Source organism: Mesocricetus auratus, unplaced genomic scaffold (genome assembly GCF_017639785.1).
Source record: "Mesocricetus auratus isolate SY011 unplaced genomic scaffold, BCM_Maur_2.0 Super-Scaffold_100020, whole genome shotgun sequence".
NCBI lineage: Eukaryota > Metazoa > Chordata > Mammalia > Rodentia > Cricetidae > Mesocricetus > Mesocricetus auratus.
The window spans coordinates 29,315,535-29,340,225 of NW_024429201.1; the positions used below are offsets into that span (position 1 = coordinate 29,315,535).

The 24,691-nt window shown below is 36.3% G+C and overlaps 1 protein-coding gene across 2 annotated transcripts in view; it reads right to left on the bottom strand.

Moving 5' to 3' along the window:
- Window positions 1-24,691, bottom strand: part of Edil3 (EGF like repeats and discoidin domains 3) — a 476,202-nt gene that overhangs the window by 96,157 nt on the left and 355,354 nt on the right. For both annotated transcript variants that reach the window (XM_021223453.2, XM_005065680.4), the window contains 3 exons: window positions 18,145-18,300; window positions 16,568-16,712; window positions 12,252-12,436 (listed from right to left, as the gene is read on the bottom strand). In XM_021223453.2, the coding sequence (XP_021079112.1) occupies window positions 12,252-12,436; window positions 16,568-16,712; window positions 18,145-18,300 (486 nt within the window). The remainder of the gene's footprint in view (window positions 1-12,251; window positions 12,437-16,567; window positions 16,713-18,144; window positions 18,301-24,691) is intronic.

The window sequence follows — 24,691 nt, forward strand, 5'->3', positions numbered from 1 at the left end:
TCCCGGATGGCTAAGGATGTTGAGCACTTTCTCAAGTGCCTCTCAGCCATTTTAGACTCCTCTATTGAAAACTCTCTATTTAGTTCTGCAGCCCACTTCTTAATTGGGTCCTTTGCTGTTTTGGAGACTTGCTTCTTGAGTTCTTTGTAAATTTTGGAGATCAACCCTCTGTCAGATGTGGGATTAGTGAATATTTTTCCCATTCTGTGGGCTGCCTTTTTGTCTTGCTGACTGTGTCCTTTGCCTTACAGAAGCTTCTCAGTTTCAGTAGGTCCCATTTATTAATTGTTGATCTCACTGTCTGTGCTACTGGTGTTATGTTCAGGAAGCTGTCTCCTGTACCAATTCGTTCAAGGGTACCACCCACTTTCTCTTCTAAGAGGTTCAGTGTGGCTGGATTTATGTTGAGGTCTTTGATCCATTTTGACTTAAGTTTTGTGCATGGCGATAAACATGGATCGATCCGCATTCTTCTACATGCCAGTCTCCAATTATGCCAGCACCATTTGTTGAAGATGCTTTCTTTATTCCATTGTATATTTTTAGCTTCTTTGTCAAAGATCAGGTGTTCGTACGTGTGTGGGTTAATACCCGGATTTTCAATTCGATTCCATTGGTCTGCCTGTCTATTTTTGTGCCAATACCAAGCTGTTTTCAGGACTATAGCTCTATAATAGAGCTTGAGGTCAGGGATAGTGATGCCTCCGGACGTTGCCTTGTTGAACAGGGTTGTTTTGGCTATCCTGGGTCTTTTGTTTTTCCATACAAAATTGATTATTGTTCTTTCAAGGTCTGTGAAGAATTGTGCTGGGATTTTAATGGGGATAGCATTGAATCTGTAGATTGCTTTTGGCAGGATTGCCATTTTTGCTACATTGATCCTACCTATCCAAGAGCATGGGAGATCTTTCCATTTTCTGAGGGCTTCTTTAATTTCTTTCTTTAAAGATTCAAAGTTCTTACGATACAGGTCTTTCACTTGTTTGGTTAGCGTTACCCCAAGGTATTTTATGTTGTTTGTGGCAATTGTAAAGGGTGATGTTTCTCTGATTTCTGTTTCAGCCCTTTTATCATCTGTATATAGTAGGGCTACTGACTTTCTTGAGTTGATCTTGTAACCTGCCACTTTGCTGAAGGTGTTAATCAGCTGTAAGAGTTCCCTGGTAGAGTTCTTTGGGTCATTGATGTAAACTATCATATCGTCTGCAAACAGTGAAAGTTTGACTTCTTCCTTCCCAATTTGTATCCCCTTGATCCCCCTTTGTTGTCGTATGGCTATAGCTAGAACTTCAAGTACCATGTTGAAAAGGTATGGAGAGAGTGGACAGCCTTGTTTTGTTCCTGATTTTAGAGGAATTGCGTTGAGTTTCTGTCCATTTAGTTTGATGTTGGCTATTGGTTTACTGTATATGGCTTTTATTATGTTTAAGTATGTCCCTGTTATCCCAGATCTCTCCAAGACCTTTATCATGAAGGGGTGTTGGATTTTGTCAAAGGCTTTTCAGCATCTAGTGAGATGATCATGTGATTTTTGTTTTTCAGCTTGTTTATATGGTGGATTACGTTGATGGATTTTCGTATTTTGAACCATCCCTGCATCCCTGGGATGAAACCTACTTGATCGTGGTGAATGATTGTTTTGATGTGTTCTTGGATCCGATTTGCCAGTATTTTATTGAGTATTTTTGCATCAATGTTCATGAGGGATATTGGTCTGAAGTTCTCTTTCTTGGTTGTATCTTTGTGTGGCTTGGGGATCAAGGTTATTGAAGCCTCATAGAAAGAGTTTGGCAAAGACCCTTCTGCTTCTATTGTGTGGAACACTTTGAGAAGAATTGGTATAAGCTGTTCTTTGAATTTGTGGTAGAATTCTGCACTGAGGCCATCTGGACCTGGACTCTTTTTGGTTGGGAGACTTTTGATGACAGCTTCTATTTCCATAGGGGTTATAGGTCTATTTAAATTGCTTATCTGTTCTTGATTTAGTTTTGGCAAATGATAGCTGTCCAGGAAGTCATCCATTTCCTTTAAATTTCGAATTTTGTGGAGTACAGGTTTTCAAAGTATGACCTAATGATTCTCTGGATTTCCTCAGAGTCCGTTGTTATGTCCCCCTTTTCATTTCTGATTTTGTTAATTTGCGTGTTCACTCTCTGCTGTTTGGTAAGTTTGGACAAAGGTTTGTCTATCTTGTTGATTTTCTCAAAGAACCAACTCTTTGTTGCATTGATTCTTTGTATTGTTTTCCTGGTTTCTACTTTGTTGATTTCAGCCCTCAATTTGATTATTTCCTGGCGTCTACTCCTCCTGGGGGAGTTTGCTTCTTTGTGTTCTAGAGCTTTTAGCTGTGATGTTAATTCTCTGGTATAACTGTTTTCCTGTTTCTTCATGTGAGCACTTAGTGCTATGAACTTCCCCGTAGCACTGCTTTCAAAGTGTCCCATAGGTTTGGGTATGTTGTGTCTTCATTCTCATTGAATTCGAGGAAGTCTTTAATTTCTTTTTTTATTTCCTCTTTGACCCAGGGATGGTGCAGTTGAGCATTATTCAATTTCCATGAGTTTGTAGGTTTTCTGCAATTTGTGTTGTTGTTGAATTCTAATTTTAAGGCATGGTGGTCTGATAAGATGCATGGAGTTATTCCAATTTTTTTGTAGCTGCTGAGGTTTGATATGTTGCCAAGTATGTGGTCGATTTTTGAGAAGGTTCCATGTGGTGGTGAGAAGAAGGTATATTCTTTTTTATGTGGATGAAATGTTCTATAGATATCTGTTAATCCCAGTTGGGTCATTACTTCTATTAGACCCTTTGCTTCTTTGTTGAGTTTCTGTCTGGTATTCTTGTCTAGTGGTGAGAGTGGTGTGTTGAAATCTCCCACTATAACTGTGTGGGGCTTTAGATGAGATTTAAGTTCTAATAATGTTTCTTTAACGAATGTGGATGCCTTTGAATTGGGGGCATAGATGTTCAGGATAGACACTTCATCTTGGTGGGTTTCACCTGTGATGAGTATGTAATGACCTCCTTCATCTCTTTTGATTGATTTTATTTTAAAGTCTAGTTTGTTAGATATTAGGATTGCTACCCCTGCTTGTTTCTTGGGTCCATTTGATTGAAAAATTTTTTCCCAACCTTTAACTCTCAAGTAATGTCTGTCTTTGAGGGTGAGGTGTGTTTCTTGTATACAGCAGAAGGAAGGGTTCTGTCTTCGAATCCATTCTGCTAGTCTGTGTCTTTTTATGGGTGAGTTAAGGCCGTTAATATTGAGGGATATTAATGACCATTGATTGCTCATCCTTCTTCGATTTGCGATGGTTGTTGTTGGTGGAATTATGGGTGGAATTTCACCCCTTTGTTCTTTTGGCTGTTGGTAGAGAGGGATTCTCTAATGCTTATGTTTTTCTGGTTGTAGTTAGCTTCCTTGGGTTGGAGTTTTCCTTCCAAAATTTTCTGTAGGGCTGGGTTAGTGGACACATATTGGTTGAATCTAATTTTGTCATGGAATATCTTGTTTTCTCCATCTATTGAGAGCTTTGCCGGGTATAGTAGTCTGGGCTGGCATCCATGGTCTCTTAGTGTAGGTAGAATATCTATCCAGGACCTTCTGGCTTTCAGAGTTTCCATGGAGAAATCAGGTGTAATTCTGATAGGTCTGCCTTTATATGTTACTTGACCTTTTTCCTTAGCTGCTCTTAATATTCTTTCTTTATTCTGTATGTTTGGGATCTTGATTATTATGTGGCGAGGGGATTTTTTTTGTGGTCCACTCTATTTGGTGTTCTGTAGGCTTCTTGTACCTTCATTGGCATGTCTTTCTTAAGGTTGGGAAAGTTTTCTTCTATGATTTTGTTGAATATGTCTTCTGCCCCTTTGAGGTGGATTTCTTCTCCTTCTTCTATACCTATTATTCTTAGGTTTGGTCTTTTCATGGTGTCCCATAATTCCTGGATGTTTTGTGTTAAGGATTTGTTGGATTTAAGGTTTTCTTTGGTTGATAAATCCATTTCTCCTAATGTATCTTCAACACTTGAGATTCTCTCTTCCATCTCTTCTATTCTGTTGGTAATGCTTGTATTGGTAGTGCCTGACTGTTTGTCCAGCTTTTCTATTTTCTGCCTTTCTTCAGATTGTGTTTTTTTTAGTGTCTCTATTTCAGTTTTCAACCCTTGCAGCGTTTGCATTGCTTCTTGCAATTTTCTGTTTATCTGTTCGTCCGTTTGTTGCCTTTTATGAATTTTTTGGTTTGTTCTTTCTTCCATTTCTTGCATTTTTTGGTTTGCTTTTTGTTCCATTTCTTGGATTTTGTGCTTTGTTTCTTCTTCCATTTCCTGCCTTTTTTGGTTTGTTTCTTCCTCCATTTTTTGCTTTGTTTTTTCTTCCATTTCTTGCATTTTTTGGTTTGTTTTTTCTTCCATTTCTTTGAGGGATTTTCCAATATCCTCTTTTAGGGCCTCTATCATTTTCATGAAAGTGCTTTTAAGGTCGTTCTCTTCTGCTTCCTTCGCGTTGCAATATTGGGGTCTTGCTGGTGTGGAGTCTCTAGAATCTGGCGGTGTCATATTTGTTTTTCTGTTGCTGGCTGTGTTTTTGTATTGTCTCTTTCCCATCTCTTCTTCTAGTGGGTGCAGAAAGAGCCCCTTCCTGGTCTGGGGACCAGAGTTCCCTTTTGGTGGGTGCTAGTAAGTCCAGTAATCTGGTGGTTCTCCTATGCCTTGTCCAAATGCTGGTCCGTGGGTAGAGAAGAAGAACAGGAATCTGGGGCGCTTAGCCTCCTACCTGGTCCCGGGGACCCTATGCTGGGTCCTGTTGTACCTGATCCGGAACAGCTACTCCCCTGGTCTCCCTGGCTCCTGTAGTTTCCTGGTCTCTTTGGTGGGAGAGAAGATCTGGAGTCTGGGGTGCTTGGCTCCCGCCGGGATTGGGAGCTCTGTGCAGTTCCCAGGCGATCTGCAGGCTCTGGAACACAGGCCGGGAAGCTGGCCTGTTTACCTGATGCTCCCGCCGGGATTGGGAGCTTTGTGCAGTTCCCAGGCGATCTGCAGGCTCTGGAACACAGGCCTGGAAGCTGGCCTGTTTACCTGATGATGCCAGAGGGACAGCTCGATAAAATATTTTCTACTCATGTTGAATTAATTGAAGTAAGATAATAAATGCTAACGAAATTTACTCAGCAGTTGAAAGGTATTGATAAAGCACTTAAAACACATGACTGTTCAAAAATATTTTCATTATTGAAAAACAGAAATGACTTAACATGTATTTTAAATAGTATTTTTACTATTTTTAAGGTAAATCACTAAGATATATGTTAGATAAATAAAATGTTTCATTTGCTTTTATAATTTTTTGTTTTGTTTTTCGAGACAGGGTTCCTCTGTATTGTTTTGGAGGCTGTCCTGTAACTTGCTCAGAGGCTGGCCTCTGACTCCCATGTGCTGGGATTAAAGGCATGTGCCACCAATGCCCGAACTTTATAATTATTTTTAAGTCTATGTACTTTACAGAGGTCAGTCTTATGGCATTTGCTGACACCACTTATAATTTTATACCTATCTAAAAGTATATTTTCTTACATTTCAATGGTTTATTGAAATTTTATTTTGGAGAAAGAAACACACACACACACACATTCCTAAATTTTGTTGTTGTTGTTGTGTCAAAGCATTTTGAGTAAAAGCAACTTGGAGATGGAAGGATATTTGGCATATGCTTTCATTTCATAATCCATTATAAGGAAAGTCAGGGCTGGAACTCAAGGCAGGAATCTGGAGGCAGGAGCTGATGCAGAAGCCATGGAGTGGTGTTGTAGTCACTGACTTACTCTCCAGGGGTCACTCATCCTGTTTTTTGTTTTTTGTATATACAACTCAGGACCACTTGTCCTGGGAGGCACTATCCACAATGGTCTTATCCCTTCCCCACCAATCATTCATCAAGGAAATGCCTCAAGTCCTGCATACAGTCCAATCTGATGCAGTCATTTCCTTGCTTAAAGTTCATCTTACAAGATGACACTGTGTTGTGTCAAGTTGACTAATGACTAACCAACACACATATCTTCATGTTTCATTATATTTGGACATTCAAAAGTTGATATCTTCATAGTATATAAACTACAGTGAGAAAAATAAGGAATTATTAGACACTAATTAATTTCTCTTATTTTCGTTAAAAATCCTCCCTTCATGCCTTTTAACTACTTTATTGAAAACTAACCACAAAATCTCATAGTGTGATTTTTAAAATACAAAAATAAAATGTTATTTGAATATACTTTGTTATTACTTCTTATTTTAATTTAAAATATTTTAGCTTTTGAAATAAAAATACAATTACATGATTTCCCCCTTCCCCTCCTGTTACTTGTGTGTATGCTTTTATGGCTGACCAGTTGGTTTTTGATAGCCAATTGGTGTCCTCCTACTTGAGGAAGACAATTTCTCCCCTCTGTCACCATTCCTGAGTTGCCTGTAGTTCTTTGAGTGGGGTTGAGGACTCATGATCATTCCCCAATCAGCTTTAGCATGTCTATAGATCTTACATTGTCAGCTCATGTTGAGGCAGTATTGTTGGTGAGGCTATATGGGTGTAGCTTCTGATATTACTAGGAGACACAATGTCATATCAAACTTCCTGATCATCACACTCATTCAATCTTTCCCCCCGCCTCTCTCCAGGACCCCTGTGTCTTTTGATGAGGAAGTTGTTTCAGTGAGGCAACTCAGACTCAGAAAGAGCAGAATTTCATGTTCCTTTTTGTCTGAGGCACCTAGCTTCTAATTTCAGAAGTCAGGAAAGTAAAGAGAACATTATTGGGATGGAAGTTGATGGTGATACAGAGAAGAATAGTGGAGTAAACATGATCTGAAACAAGCCAATGGGGAAAATGGTGAGGCTCTAGTTACAGAGAAGGAAAATAAGTACAGAAAAAGTATGGATATCTGAAAAAGTCAGAAGGACGTTTATTGTTAATGAATTACCTATAAAACAACTTATAATATACATGAGCATGTTTATAAATAAACATAAACCGTTTAAGTGTTATTTTCTCATCTGGGATGACAGTACTCCTTCTAAAAGACAGATTCTACTTACCCAAAAGCCAATACCAAAGAAGAAACCACCTTTTGAGTTGTTTGTGAGACATGTCCAATGGACTCCCTCAGTGATGGAAGTCAAGTTCTTATTGCTTAAGACTCTATGCAGTACACAGATGCAGTACCCAGAAGCCTGGGAGTTGCCACTGACCTGAATGCCGCCCTCCTGCAAAGTAGCTTTCATGATGTCAGAAGGCCATTGAAGCTTCCAAAGGAGGGAAACCACCTAGAATCTCACCCACATAATGCCTGTGAGCCACAATAGTGACCAGCAAGGCATGATAGCTGCAAGCGTGCAATAATAGTACACATAACTTGGCAGTAACTAAAAGCTCTCTATTTTGGATTCGATTTAAGAACTCCTTAATATGAAGGAAACCATGGCTAGTTCTGGGGATCTAGTCAACCGTCCAGAGCCAGTGACATGATGGATCTTGGAGGAGAACCTATATCCAGCACTTTACTGAACCAGCATAATCTCTAACTACATTCTAACTATGTTTCTTGATGTACAAAGGTCAAGTGCAGTCAACACTCCAATGGAGGAAATTTCTCTATGACATATGGAGAACATTACAGAAAACCATAGCTAATCAAATGTGGGGTTGTAGAGCCCAGTCCAAATGGATATTTTTATCCTCTATACAGTAAAGTTTTTGATGTAATCCAACTATGTATGAGGACTATCTATAAATCAGGTATTATTACAGCAGGATCATTCATTCAGTGTAACAATGAGAGTTTAGGAAGCCGAAATTATTCTGTAATATTGGTGGGTATTCTAGAAACCATCTTGATGGGGATTTTTGTACAAAGTTTCGTTCATTTTATGAAGTTTAGAGGAAAGCATCAAGGTGTGATAGAAGACCATTCTACAGAAAGTTTGAGAAATGTCCCCTGTAAGTTTGTCTGTGAACCTAAATACACTTTTGCCATGTTTAGGTAGACCCTTTCTAAGGATTCCTGATTAGCAGTAATTCAAGAGAGCTTATCAGTCATGATTTTCACAAATGAACTACTAACATAGAAGTACGTGTATGAGAGTTCCAATCACTTTCCTACCACAGAAGACACAGGTAAGAATTAGGGTACTAATAAGCATTGCATATGGAAGTTATATTTAAAACATAGGAATTCTTAAAGGAAGTTATAAACATTTCTTCTAATATATCATACATAAATTAAGTAGAATTAATTTAGAATAAATTTCACTTACAAATATTATTAGTTTACATTATAACAAAACCTTAAGTTGAATAAAACTCTTCTATGTATTGCTGACACATGAAAGTAACTTTCTAAAAAAACTAAGAAAAAAATTAGCAACGAAGAAAGGTAATTGAGATGTCAGAATGGCCTCCCTTCTGAAGAGCTATTGGTCATGATTGATGAATTATATATTAAAATTAAACTAAATGAATTATTACAGAAACCTAATTTAAGGATAAAAGTTGGTCTATATGTCAACAGGTCAAAATCACCATATACATTGTTTTGTACAAATCATCAATCATTCTTTAATCTATATGCTTCCCTGCACCGTGCTGGCTACAGTGGATAGATTCCACCCTCTTAAGTAGAAAACATGGAAACATAGTCACATTCTGGAAGTCTTTCCTGCTCAATGTCAGAAAATATATAAATAAAAGGAGTTTATTTTTCCTTGTTGAGTTTTGATATGTTTTGACACGACAAAAATTAGATATCCACTTGAAGAACCTGTCTCAGAATTGACAGAAAATATGTCATCAGGAGAATGAATCGATGCCAGTGTGTAGGAGCCTTTAAGAAGACATGCTACACAAAGTGATGGATGGAGGTTAGCTATGAAATTCACATCTATATCTGTATAAAAGTGTTTTTCATTTTTATTTTTCTAAAGAAATTTGCCTTTAGTCATTCCTTTATGTGCATCTTGAGGGTGAATTGGAAACTTATATTTTAAATATTTTACAGCCATATGTCAAAATTAGTTCATCATTTTTTAATACTAAACAAGGAAGGCAATGGACATTGTCCATGGTTTATTCACACTGGGAATTTGAAAGGACATGTATTATTATTATTATATACCTAGTATATAATAATATAAAGTATTATTATACGAAGCTTTAAAAGCTTGATCTTTGAGGAAAAAGTTATATATGTATATATATTTCTTTAAAATCTTACTGATAATTGTGAGGGTTGCAATTGTTATTCAATGACAAAATGCTTCTGTAATATGCCTGCATTAATTTGATACTTAGTACAGAAAAATTATTTGAGAATATATATATACCAGTTTTATTTTTATACTAAATATCAAATATATACTGCGTAGAACAAAATGCATTACTTGAATTTCACTTGAATTAATTCTACTCATGCAATAAGTCAATGTATCTCCCATATGTTTGTATTGGTCATTGTATTATATTAGGTACTGGAGTACAAGCTGAGAAAGTAAACAGACAGCCATCACAATACACCAGACATTTTGAAGCTAAGTATCTAGCACAGGATTATAGTTTCGAAATAGCTTTATTTTGCTACTGAAAAGCATATATTTTTCTGGAGCATGGAAAAATAGTAGCCTTATTTTCTATGGTTTTAATTATTCATGTTCGAGTTACTGATAATCAACCCAATTTGAAAGCATAAAGCAGAAATTCCAACTCTTAAATAGCAATACTATTTGAGTGTTGCCATGGAAATTTGAGCTGCCACACTCTGTTCTACTCAACATAGGAATCATTTCATTGATCAGTGTATCTATGCTGTATATGCTACCTGCCCATTAGTCATTAAAAGGCCAAGTTGATTATATAACTTATCACTATGTTGAAATGATTTTGTTCAAATTTTATTTTACTTCTAAATTGCACATATACACAAGAGTAACAAAGGAAAGGAGCCACCAAAGCCTAAAACAAAGATGGATTAGATTTAGTTCCTTACAAATTGATAGAACTGCAAAGCATATTGGGAAAAAAAAATCTCTATATGATTCAGTGTGATCTCTGTTTTCAGGCCTCCAAGAGGGACTTGGAAGGTATCACCATCCATAATAATGTGAGACTCGTAAACATAGTAGATATCTTGGATCACATACTGGTTGGGCATAGCTAAAAGCCAAGCTTTGCACAGAAAACAGTATCCAAAGCTAAGCTGAAGGATCTCATGTCAGAGGCTGATGCTTTCCCCTTTTCTCTAGGAAGAGTAAATTTATAACAGAACAGCAAGAGACAGATGGTGTTAAGTTTGAGGAAATTAAAATGTGTAGTAAAAGATGAATGAGGACAAATCATGAAAAGATTTTTAGGCTGTATTAGGAATTTATATTTTATTCACAGGCCTAGAGAGATCAACTGAAAAATTTTCAGCAAGAGTGAAAGAAAACAGTATTTGCATTTTAGCATACACACATGAACATACCTCCCACTCATGCTCAACACTTACGATTAGAGAAACAGATATTTTTAAAGCATAGGAATAGTAACTAGGAAGATGGTTAATAAGCTTCAGGATAAACGCAAGAAATAGGGGTCGAAGTTCCAATCAATAAGTGACAGTAGAATTATAAGAATGATAATAATTTCAAGATACCCTGATCCACATTCTAGTTGCTAAAATCACTGGTACTTGGGAAATCAGTTAATCAAAGCCTGTGGAGTTGGTAAGACAGACATATTAGTGAGATGATAACCAGTAGATGAAAGGGTGGTATTAGAAGAGAACACTTAGCAACTTCAGCAAAGAGGAAAACAAAGTTTGGTGTGATGTTAGTCAATTTAAAGATGAATTCTAGCCGGGCGTTGGTGGCGCACGCCTTTAATCCCAGCACTCGGGAGGCAGAGGCAGGTGGATCTCTGTGAGTTCGAGGCCAGCCTGGTCTACAAAGCTAGTTCCAGGACAGCCTCCAAAACAATACAGAGAAACCCTGTCTCGAAAAACCAAAAACAATAAAAATAAAAATAAAAAAATAAAGATGAATTCTAAGACAAAAGCTGTCTTCAAAGCATGAAGATGTCTGGCACTTGAGCACCTGTGATGCTTCAGGGGTACATTGCACATTATCACTTGTTACATGGATGATTTAATGTAGTGAGCAGTGCCTCAGGCTAGATAAGAACAGCAGGTTGGATGATATAGTAATATACAGCAAACATACTCCTGCTTTATAAACTTAATGTAGAGCTCAAATATAATTTCCTGTAATGTTTGTAAGCTAAATAAAAGAGTCAATTAAAATTTAAGGAAACTATAGAAAACAATGGACTATTTCTAATTGTGGAACTATAATACTGTAAAACCCAGTAACAAAACTGAAAAGGATTATTGGAAATTTCAGATGACCTCAGTAATGACAAATGAGACTCGGTAGCCATTAGCATTTGCTGTTTTAAGTGTTTTCATTGTATATAAATATACCATTGTTTATCAAGGGTTTTTAAACTCAATAATAAAATGTAAAATGCAAGTGGGGCTCACGCATATGGATGAAACTAACCTCATTATGAAATTGAGTCATCATATTTTTGATGCCACAGGAGACATTTACAAAAGTGTGTATGCATAAAGGTATCCCATAAATAAAGGAATTTCAAGAGGACTATTTTTAAAAGAATCAGATGTAACCTTACTTTAATTGTAAATGCTTAACAGACTCTGTGGAATCCTCATTCCATTCATAAGTTAATTTTATTAGGAGAGTGTAATCAAATTATCCCATTGCTTTGCAACCACAGGTAAAGAGATGCTGTCATGAGTAATGGCACTGTGAGATTCTGTGCTGGTCGGTGGCATGACTCAAATGTTTTCAGATCCTAATGTTAATTATCAGTATTAAATAAAATACAAAACATCAGATGAGATAAACTTGGCAAGCAGATTGTCTCAAATTTGATCAAGTGAGCTACAAATCTGATCAGGTGTGTACCGTGCAATCTGGTACAGTTTACCCAGCCAACTTGTCAACAGGCTGCATCAGTGTATCAGTTCTGAGTGAATACAGACCAGAGATATGATTTTATAAGTTATTTCTGTTTTGCTGGTTTGGAAAGGCAACTATGAAAGCATACTTGAAGCTGTGTAAAATAATTCAGCTAGCCATTAGGAAAGCTTTCACATCAGAGGAGTGAGATAGGCTGTGAAACATTTGAAAGGCATTACCTGCAACCACTGTGACTGGTCATTGTGGCCGGAGGTCCATGCATTTACTTTGCCTTGCTTGTCCAGCCGGGCTTTCCTTGGTTCCCAAGTGAACATGTCCATGTTGAGTGTTCTGAAGACGCTGGAGGCGGTGATCTGGTAGTCTTGTATATGCCCTGATTTCATCCCCAAAGGTTCTGAACAGCCTGGTAAAAGGAGAAGAACCCCATGAAGAAAATAATTGATCATCCTGGAACTTTTCCTTGTTTATTTCTGAGTGGAAAGAGAAGATGGAATATAATTCCCCCAAAGAGAGGACATCGAAATTCAAAAGAGGAGCTATAATCAGAAATAAATCTGGAATAAAATAGAAAAACACGATAGCCAATTCAAGCTATTTTGTCTGAATACATTTTGGAAAAATTGAAAACAAGACAGACAATTCAGAATACTTTTCTATGATAAATGATTTTGCAAAATGAAAACATTGTCGAAATAGTCTCTTCTGTCTCATTACTGGGAGCCTCATGACTGTTCCCTAGTTTTCCACAATTTTATTGTGTCTTGGAGGATGGGCCATTTTCTCATAAAGTATATTTGGCTTTCTTTTATTTGTTTTCATAATATCACCAATGGAATTTCCCTAGTACAGAGTCATTTTTGTAAATTGCTCCACAGCAATATTCTAAAGCAGGCAGAGTTTTGTTATCTAAGAAATACACACTACTTTTACAGTTTAGTGAAAGGGTCTCACACTGTGGCCAAGTTGACCTTGTAACTCTAGCTATCCTCACTCAGTCTTTAAGTGCTAGAATGGTGAGAATTGATTAATCTGACATAAATATGGCTTCCTCTAGAAGGGAGGAAGATAATATTTACTTAATATATAACATGTGTCAGGCATGATACAGCTACGGAATTCAGAAAAATGAGTAAGACAACAAGAATATTAAAATATCTCTAACTAAAACCATTCATTATTTCCATAAACTCCTATATTCAAACAAAATAAAATTTAATACTTGCATATTTTGGAAGATTATCATTTTACCATGCATTTCCAATTTTGGTAAGGTATGAAATTTTGGTTTGTATGCTATTGAAAATGATGTGTCCATGTGTAGGTATGCTAAAAACTTGCCAGATTTCTATAGGAGAGATGAATCTATTTTTATATTGTCCAGTGACTAAGATTTGGCTAAGGATCTGGCAAGACGAGTTAGAATGTTATAGGGCAAAGAAAAGAGAGTGAACTTCTCCAGTGCAATGCCTTCCTTCATATTCTACTGATCTTCCCCTCACTGGATGTGTGGTCTTATACCTATTATTCATTCAACTTACATTTCAGTTTTCAAATCTCCAAAATGAAGATTGCAATAGAATCTTGACAAAAAACAATGTATTTAGAAATATTGCTGACAAAATCAGCATTCAATAAAAATTAGCTCTTTTATTATTTCCATAAAGCTAATTCCAACATAAAGCAATGTTAAGTGTCCAAGTACCAACATTTCAGTGACTGCCATTTAGCATCCTAAAACTGGGCACTGTTGCTCAGTGCAGACTATTTTATGTTTAGCATCTAGGAGCGAAAGCATAGAACATTCCACTGAAAGTAATTGACTTTAGCTAGTTGCTATCTGAACTAGTCATTTTGAATAATTTCTTCCCTGCTGAAGCTCCTCTGTGTAGTCTGTACCTCCGTCTTTAGTTCCACGGCATGGCAAACAGGGCGTGGAAGGCTGTTTTCTTAGCCAGCATCTTATTGAGGAGACATACATCCTAAACCCAAAAGTAAATAGGCTCTAAAGCCAAAATATGAATTCTAAGGGAAAAATTCATTGTCCTAACAGAGCTCACAGATTCTAGAAAGTTTTAATAGTCATAATGGTGTAATATTTTTCTTCAGGCAATTCCCATGTAGTGCACACTGTCTTCATGACTCCTGAATTCTTTTATTTGGAGCCTGCCCTTGGCCCTTGCTACAGACCAATCATTGTAAAATTTTGTTTAGTTTGCAGAATACATGAAATATAAAAACAGGATTACTGTTTCTTTTCTAGTAAAATATCTGAAAAATTAAATAGATAAGAAATGACTTTGACAATTTTTTTAATCAAAATTCATTTCATATCCATTCTGATATCTAGTGCATAGTTAAGAAAACAGCTTTATATTATTATGCCCTGAAGTAATTATTAATTAAAGAATGTGTGAATGAGTTTTAGTATTCTAATTATGATCCTGATCTGTTTCCTTCCAAACATCCCAAGTCGGCTTTCATACAATTTAAAAGATGTTCTTTTCAAGTATATGGAAAGAGAGAAGCTGCTTCTAGGCAATGTTGAAGATCTATGACTGTTGAAAATAATAAGGGAGGCTTGGACTTTACAGTATTGCATGCAACTGGGTGAAATATTATGAAACATTATGTCAATACTTATTTCTAAGAATAACAGCTAAATTATTTAGCAATGAGCTTTATATTTCACAAATTTCCTGACTCATTCATATGATTTTTGTGAATATAAATTAATTATCTCTTTTACCTGTAAGAACAGAACCTAAAAAAATAAAAGTGCCATGTAGGCATCGATTATTTCTATGGTGAAATACTCTCAAGTCTTTAAATTCAGTTAGTATCTTGCTAGAGATACTGTTCTCTGTACCCAAGTTGAAAATCAATTTGTAATATTGGGATTGAGAACACTACTTCCTTTTCAGAAAATAAATCCTGTAAAGTGTCAATTGTAACCTCTTGTCAAACTTGCCAGCAAAATATATTTACACCTTAAGGGTGTAAGTGTGCCATGTATGAGAAGCTGGTCCTCATGAATCAAAGGACTGAAGAAGTGGGGTAGGTGATGTTAAACAAATAAACAAACAAAAAAACCAAAAAAAAAAAAAAAAACCAAACACGGGGTCTTGCTGCAAGCATCATCATCCTGTGGTTTCCTCCTGATTGCTTTATGATGAATGGCTTAGGGATGACACTGGCCTCTGGTGATAAAACGACAGGCAATACAAACACTCTGCAGCAATAATACTGCTCACATTTAGTAGCAATCAATAACCTGGTCTAAATAATCAAAAAAGTGAATGTCTGCTAAGATGATGAATGGCAGTGAAAACATTTGTCTAAAAACAACAACACTGTTATAGACTATGCACATATGATCCTTACAGGAGGTTCACTGATATGGCAAATTTACTCTGATTTCTTTCAGTGAATGAACTGATAAAGAATGCTCTTTTTAAAAACACCCTCTTGTATTTGCTTACAATCATTTGCTCGGTTTTCTCCTCCAGGACAGGATTCTAGTGATGGGAAGGTAGGGAGAAATTTCAGTTCATGTGGGCAGAGGAGTTACGTGATGGAGGGAGAGAGTGGTAAACATGAATTAAACATACAGAGGAAATTTTCAAAGAACTAACTTAAATTTTCATAATGGTGGTGCTCTTTCAAACTTGGAAAGAGGTTTCCCTGTTTGGTGGATTATGCTAAAACGTGGCACAGGTGAACTTTCCAATTTATTCACTGCTGTTGGGAAAAAAGAAATCATTTGTCACCTTGACAAAGACAGGTTAAGTTTATATGCATGAAATACAGTAACTGATCTCTAAGACATAACTGAGTGAATAAGCAGAAGTGATGTTCTATTTAATTCAGAACATAGTTACAAAAAAATGGGATCCAGACACAATGTTTTCGTGTTTGTATCTTGTTCTGATGATCCTGCAGGAGAATTCTTTAATTCAGTGTTCTTTGATGGATTACCCTTGAGCTAGATAGCCATGGCTTATATAATAAGCAGGTTGCTAGCTGAGAATGCTCCAAGAATGAATTTATAGTAGTACTCTTGGTGTTGAAGTATTGCTCCCTAGGGAGGGATGATAAATTTACGTGTTTCACAGAACCTAAAAAGAAAGCACTGAGTTTAAAGATAAAACTTACTTTCTTTGGAACTTACAGCCTAAATTTGCACAATTTATGAGGTCAAGCAGATTGTATTTTTAAATTGAACTCTCATTACCAAACATAAATCATATTTACAACCAAAATCAATGGGGGCGCATCTTTTGACAACAGCTCCTCATGAGAATTTCTGGTATACGCTATTTGATTACTTGACTCTGTACTATTTCTGTAGGGTTCTTTACAACTTTATTTGACACATAAACTGCATGCATCTTCGCAGTGAACCATGCCCTACATATTTTGTAGAAGAAATAAACTTCTGTGATTGCTGAAAACCTAGAGATTAGTAGCTAAGCACATACTGAGATGCTTTCTCTTCTCATTAAAGACAGTTCCATGACAGAAAACAGAGACATACCTGAAAGCTCACAGCCAAGGAGCTCCATTCTTAATGTACAGTGCCTTCGACAAATTTGGGGATAGAGTCTGACATACTGAGCTTTCATAGGGGGTGTGAAAGAATTAGCATAGGGTGTGTTGTTATCAACATTTCCACGGAACACCTGTGTAAAGACATACAGTATTTTAAAAGCTGGACATTGTGGCTCACGCTGCAGTAACAGTATTACGGAGGGTGAGAAAGCTGAATAACCATGAGGCAGGAGGATCACAAGAAATTCAAAGTCAACCTTGGCTACAGAGTGAGACCCTTACCTTTATATGTGTGCATACATGTATATATGTACACATGTATGTCTGTGAATGTGTGTGTGCCTGTATACATATACATTTGCAATAGATTCTTTATTTTCATACACACGAAAACCAGTCAACACAATTCCTAAAAGATTATAATGAAGTATTATTGAAAATTTACGAAACACCTTGCCATCAACAGTAAGCAAAAAAAAGTACTGTAAAACACTGTGTACTATGACATAATCATACTTCCCTGACTAATTTTTAAGTTTTTATAAGGATTTATTTGTTTAACTTTATGTGTATGAGTTTTATGCCTGCATGTACATATATTCATATTGTGTGTGTCTTGTACCTACCAAGGTCAGACAAAGATATCAGATCCCTTGAAACTGTCATTAAATAGTTCGTTGTAAGCCACAGTGTAGGTGCTGAGAACCTAATCAGGATCCTCCACAAGAGCTGTAAGTGCTCTGAAATGCTGACCTATCTCTCCAGCCCCCTCTACCACTTCAAAGGTCAGGACTGCAGAACCAGGGGAAGTCCTTCTCCATGTCTCTGTCTCTTTCTATTTCCCTTTTCTCTTCCTCTTCATCTCTCTATACATGTATATACATGTATAATCCTATATCATTTATTTTTCTGTTTGCCTGTCATGTCTCTCTTAAAAATTAACTCCCTACATCCTTCAAGTTAGTCTGAATCTTTCTACTTGCAAATGAGTAGACTTTTCTGGAAACCACCATTCCCTTGCTCTTCTTTACCAAACTTTCTAAGGTTGTTTCAAAATGAATTAGTTTAGTTTAAAGTTCTGAACATCAAAGGAAAAGGAGATATTAGATGCCATACTCATTTTTTCCACACTTTCTTTCTGCTCAGTAACAGTTACCTTTCCAAAATGCAAAATATGCACATATATACATCCTTTCTATCATTCAGTGCTCTTCTTTTTAAAATAGTAAATTATTTGACCAAGGAGAAGGCTATCTGTGAAAGCAAGGAGAATGGATTGACATGACGCTTGTCCTTAAGGCAGCTCACTTGTCATACACAACACTTCACTAACTTTTTGACAATTATTTATAGAAGCATCAATTAAAATCTAGGGATATTTTAAATGGCAGCTGGTAGAAATTCCCAACTTAGGAAAGCCCTGATACTTCTACCCAATTAAAATCAGAAAAGCTGCAGAAATGTATTTTAACACAAGCCTCTAGCAGAAGGCTCAGATGTCACATGATAACATGTGGTCATCAAGGAATTTTAATTAAATTCCATAGAATGAGTTAGTCTTACCATGTCTTCATTTGTGCCTTTCACTTTGTACATTGTCCAGGTTTTCCCATCGTTGCTATAGGCAATTTTGTAGGATTTTATGTACTCTGGGCTTCCAATCCTTTTTGCTCCTTGGGTAATAACACCAGTAACTCTCATTTTTCTTTGTAAATTTATCTAAGGAGACAAACATAGTCAATGAAAATCTCTTTCATTGCTTTCAGAGTTGCAATATGGGCAATATTGATTTTGGGAATGGAATTTTATTTAATCTTTATGTGAATTGCTAATTAAAATCTATATTCAGTATTTTTCATGAAAATATATCAAACTCATATATGGAGCTTAAATCAAAATATATTCTAATGATGGGCTATAAAAATTTATTACATGCCAAATATCCCCCTAAAATGTAGGACCAGAAGATCTTTGGTTGGCTATACTATGTAGGTATACTTTCATGAACTCAGTGATGGAAACACAGATCTTCGTTAAAGTAATTCTGTGTTATCAATGTGAAACTCTGATGACAATATGATTGTTAGTATAGCTCTGATGGAGGACTCCAGATTTTCCATTAAAAATGAAACATAGAGAGCACAGAAATGTTGAATGTTAGGAGAATGCTAAAAACAGAAATAATACCAGAACCAATCACAAGCAACTTTGATTTCTGGATCTCTCTCCTTTCATCTCTGCCATGGTGTGTAAAATGTCACAGGATGAGGGAGTTTTAGAGATTCAGCAGTTGCCTTTCTCTTCTTTTCATCACAGGGCAACTTTATAATTGATGTGTTCCTTCCATTGTACATCTATGTTTGCTGCAGTAATCATACATAGATACACCCTAAAATATTCTTCTGTCATTCAAACAGAAAATACTTTTAGGCTCTTGCTGTACAATAATTAATTAAATCATATTATGGGAACATGCTTTATCCACAGAAAATAATCATCAAACTTTATTTCATTTGCCGTCATTATATTCATACATGTATACTTCTGAGAAAGTTACTGTTTTGGGTAAATTGCTGTAAAACACTATTCTCTCTACTACTACAAATTGAGTAATTTAAATGTCTTTTATATTTATATTAGTTACTAATTCAGCAACATTTTTTTTCCAGAAAAGCAGTTATCAAGCAAACCTCAGAAGCTTGTGGTCTGAAGTGTCTTTGAGATCAATATTTAAATAATAGAGGTTGCAAAAGAAGATGCCAGAGGCACTATAGCCCAGTTCCTCAAAGCCCTAATGTCTCCTAATCTCTGACCTTCATGCTATTATGGCCAATTTCTGCAAGGCTAAGCCATACTCTTGTACGGAGAAAGTCTGAGCTGTTTATATACATAGATACGGAGAAGGGTTAGTCCCTGCCTCACTATGTTGAGCAGAACTGCCCCATGTTTGAGTCAGGTTGAACATTGCTAACCCTCAGATAATCTAGATCTGAAGGTCTGCAGTCCCTAACCCAAACTGACCTCCTAAATAATACTTCTCTTATAAAACTGTCAACGATACCCTGTGTCTTCAACAACCCTCTGTGGATTGACCCATACATTCAATTTTGTTTTTCTCATTTTGTGTCAGACATCACAGTGATTGTAGATGTGAAAGTATTCTCAGCTCCACTGTTGTTCCCAGGCTCTGAAAATGAACACAGTCCCCAATGTAAATTGTACTTATGAGACTTAGTATTTATGTACATTTGTTTCAGTCCTCTGATGGTTAGATGTGGTACTTTTACTGTGTGCTTTATACTAGGTAACCCCTAGTACACATTTTCATCATGTTAGTAAATCTGCATGTTGCTATGCAACCAATTTGCCTATGAGCCCTTTTCCTCTTCTCGTTTTACTCTGGGGTGTCTTCAGAGTCTGAACCTTCCCCATACATGGAATGTAAACAGTGGGCAGTTTGAATTATGTTTCCTCCCACTTTGGAAGCCAGCCTTTTTTAAAATCACATTTCATACTGCTGAGAATTCCTTTTTCAATTATGTTTTATCTCATTTCAATTATCTTGTTTACGCCTCTTGTAGACAGTCAAATTATCTCAGCTAGAAATTTGGCTGATGAGCTATACAGTAATTTTCTAAAGCTTAAATGGGAAAAGTGTAGCAAAATAATACAATAAAATCTGAATTCATCTTTCTCCAAATTATTAGAAACTGTTTTAAAAAGGTTCATATTTTCTTCAGCACATAACATGATCTGGGTATATATTCTAAAAATGCAGACACACAGCTTGTAAATATCATCACCTCACTTGAACTGTCATTATTAAGTAAACACCTACAATTAAACATCAGCAATGTTTTCATTAAATACTAAAGAAGACAAAACTTTTAAAATTTATGTTTGTAGTTATAGTCTAGGATTTCAGTAGGCTTCAGAATACTGATAAACATATAGCTTAATTATTATGCTTGGAAAAACAGTGGTTCAACATAAGCAAGAATTTCACATTCATGATGGTACTCAAATTTGAAACTGGGAATCAAAGTTGCTTTGGAGAAAAAAAATAAAAGTTGGTCTTGGAGGCAAACTAAGCCATGATTTCAGAGGCATTGTCAGTATTAACAGCTGCTGCAAGTAAAACTGGTTCCTCTCATTACCATGTTCTATGTTTGGTTCCTGCCAATCAACCTGATAAAGCTGACCTTAGATTTACCCTGCTTTTGTGGATCACACTGGCCACTATGGTAACTGTCTACTGAAAATCACATTGGACATTTCTAAACTATTCTGTAAATCCTTATATTCAAAAACTTATTTTCCTTTATATAACTTGTTACAAAGATGTTATTTCTACACAGAGTAGTAGGTACACTGTATGACCATAAAAGACCAAAGTATTTTCTGAGGTATTTTGAGCACATTGTGTCCCTTTATGAACATGGATACCAGGCAGTAACAGTAAGGAAGTAGTCACAGCTTCTCTTTGGCATCTACCTTTGTAATATTGTTCGGTTTGTTTAATCTTAGAAGTTGAAATTTCTGAACTCTTTAAAGGACTCTAACAAAATTTTGATACATAAACATTATACGACATACACATGAAAAACTTTAGCCACATAGAAAATTCTTTAAATATTTGATATTTGGTTTGATTTTCAGGGCTTTTTTGGGGGGGGTTAAATTAAAAGAATTCCACACATTTTTAGTCATTAACGTTTAATTTTAGGGGCTCTCAAGGAGAACATTTTCATGAATTGAAAGTCATAATGATCATTAAAAACTAATTTTGTGAACAACTTTTAGGGTTATGCATTATTAAGGTATTAGGGCTACAACTATTAAGTGTATAGTGTACATGTATGTATGAACATGTGTCTATGTTTGTGCAAATATGTATGTATGTGTATATGCATGTATGTGGATAAATATGTGGGTATGTGTATGTGAACATGTGTGTGTGTGGGTAGTGTGTATGTATCTATGTATGTATATGTATATATATATGTTTGCATTTGTGTGTATGTACACATGTATATGCATGCTTTTGTAAATATAACCATGAGCTTTAATATTGTATGAAGAGGGGAAATCCAACAAATTCTTATGAAGAGAGCAATTAGACTATGTTACAGGAGCTCCTCCTGCATCCAACATTGAAAATTATCCTATATGAAATATCTGATACAAGCCTTTTTTGTCACACATTATAAAATTTGTGTTTTGCATGCAAAATTAAATATTTTATCCATCCCACTTTGTAAGACAATTATGTAAATGTTTTAATCCATCCTAACCAGTAAAACCTTTGTTTAAACAAAGCCCTCTACTGTGTTTTAAGAATAAGATATCCTGGAGCAGTGACCCTTTTCTCTTTGAAACAGTGATCCCTTCCTTTTCTTCCTTCGTTTCTTCCTATGCAAAAAGTGTCTTCAGATAGTCCACCTGAATAAAATAGCCAGGTCAAAGGATTACTAGGTCAGAGCCAGACAATGGGGTAAAGGCAAAGACACCATCTGAGTTACAATAAAAGGCAAGTGTATTTCTTGTCTCAGTGTTTCCTTTTACAGAACACACATTCTTGATCATTAGTAAGGTTTGCTTTGTTCAGAAACTTTAGCTAGAATGACATTGGAATGGTATTCTCTGTCTTTGTGACTTATTTCTAACAGTCTGTTCCAAGAAATTCCAGAAAAATGTCTGATATTAATCACAATCTGAAATACACACATGCACACACATACACTAGCAGTAGTAAATTCTTAACAGTACTATGAGAAATCTTTAGTGTAATTGGAGATTTTAAGATTTTAGTACTTTTGAAGCCTGAAGCATATGAAACAGAACTCCGAGGGCTGAACAATAATGGGCATAAAAATTCTAGACATGTCATTTTTCCTTCTCAGTTTGTGTAACTCCACTCAGTTCCAGCCAACAATTGTGAAGACCAGTCATAAATTGTGGAACTAGACTGACACCACTGGAGCCTTTGATAACTAGTAAGCCTGTGTTTGACCATTTGCACTCCACAACCATACGTAGGGACTACATAGGGAAAGCAGAGATGCAGAGTTTGTAAGATCAGTGTCTTTCAGGAAAGTAGCATGTAGGCTTCAGTAGGAAAAAAATAACCACTGCTGTGAGACATCTCCTGACTTAACTTAAAGATCACTGCAAATGTGAGAGAGATCTTTTAAATATCATAGAAAAATTACATAAATTGAAAACCAACTGGACACCTGACTTCTGCTTGCCCAGTCTGGGATCTCCTGGCCTAGGAACTTGAGGAATGTTGACTTGCTCCCAGCAGATCAAGCAAACAGGAGTCTGCTGAGATTGTTGGGTTACTCCTGTCCCCACTCAGGGCAGACATGAGATGGGCCCCTGCCTCAGAGCTGACTTCTGCTTGTCCACTCTGGGATATCTTAGCCTGGGAGCTGCAGGCAGCTCAACTCTCCCTCTGTGAACCAAACAATAGAGAGTCTGTTGAAATCACTGTGCTAGTCCAGCTCCCAGCCACCAGGAGAGGGAGTGCCTCAAACCTGCCTGCAGCCACCATGAGACCCATCTGAGTATTCAACCTGCTTGCGTCCACCTAAAGAGAACCTTGGACCTGTACCCACCAGGAGAGGAAGGGACCCCATCTGCACCCACTGGAAGAAGGGGTGGTAAGACGACAATGTAGGAACACATTCAACAACAGAAAAACAAGTATGATACCACCAGACTCTAGGGACTATACACCAGCACGATCTGAACATTCCAACACAGATGAACCAGAAGAAAACGACCTTAAAAACAACTTCATGAAAATGATAGAGACCCTAAAAGAGGAAATAAGAAAATTCTTTAAAGAAATGGAGAAAAGACAAACCAAAAAGTACAAGAACCAATTCAAGAAGTGCAAGGTGTGAAAGCTGAAATAGAGACAATAATAAAAATATCACAGTTTGAGAAAATGCTGGAATTAGAAAAGATGGGTAAACAATCAGGAACTACAGATGCAAGCATAACCAACAGAATACAATAATTGGAAGAAAGAATTTCTGGTGTTGAAGATTCACTACGAGAAACAGATTCATAGACCAAAGAAAATCTTAAATCCAACAAATCCCTAACACAAAACATTCAGGAAATATGGGACACTGTGAAAAGACCAAACCTAAGAATAGTAAGTATAGAAGGTGAAGAAGCCCAACTCAAAGTTGCAGAAAATGTATTCAACAAAATGATAGAAAAAACCTTTTCATACTTAAAAGAAGACATGCCAATGAAAGTACAAATGGTCTACAGAACACCAAATAGAGTGGACCACAAAAAAGTGCCCTCATCACATAATAAGTAAAACATCAAACATATAGAATAAAGAAAAAAAAGGCCAAGTAACATATAACGGCAAACCTATCAGAATTACGCTTGACTTCTCCATGGAAACTCTGAAATTCAGTAGGTTCTGAATAGACATTCTACCAACTCTAAGAGACCACAGATGCCAGCCCAGACTACTATACCCAGCAAAGCCTTCAATCACTATTGATGGAGAAAACAAGATATTCCACAACAAAATTAGATTTAGACAATAAACATCCATTAATACAACCCTACAGAAAGTACTGAAAGGAAAACTCCAACCGAAGGAAGTTAACTACATTCACAAAAACATAGGCAATAGATAATCCCACTTTACAAAAAGCCAAATGAAAAAGCACAGTAAATCCACATTCCTTACCACAAACAAGAAAAACTAAAAAACAACCAGTAATTAAAATTCAATGATCCTTAATTTCCCTTAATATTAACCTGCATAAAAAAAACACAGCACAGCCTAACAGAATGGACACAAAGACAAAATCCATTCTTCTGCTACATGAAAGAAACACACATCAACTTCAAAGACAGGCATTACCTCAGAATAAAGAGTTGGGATAAGATTTTCCAATCAAATGGATCCAAGAAACAAGCTGGTGTAGCTAACCTATTATCGAACAAATTAGACTTCAAACTAAAATTAATCGAAGAGTCAAAGGTCATTTCATATCAGTCATGGGAAAAACCCATCAGGAAGAAGTCTCAATTCTGAACATGTATGCCCTAAATACAAAGGCACCCACGT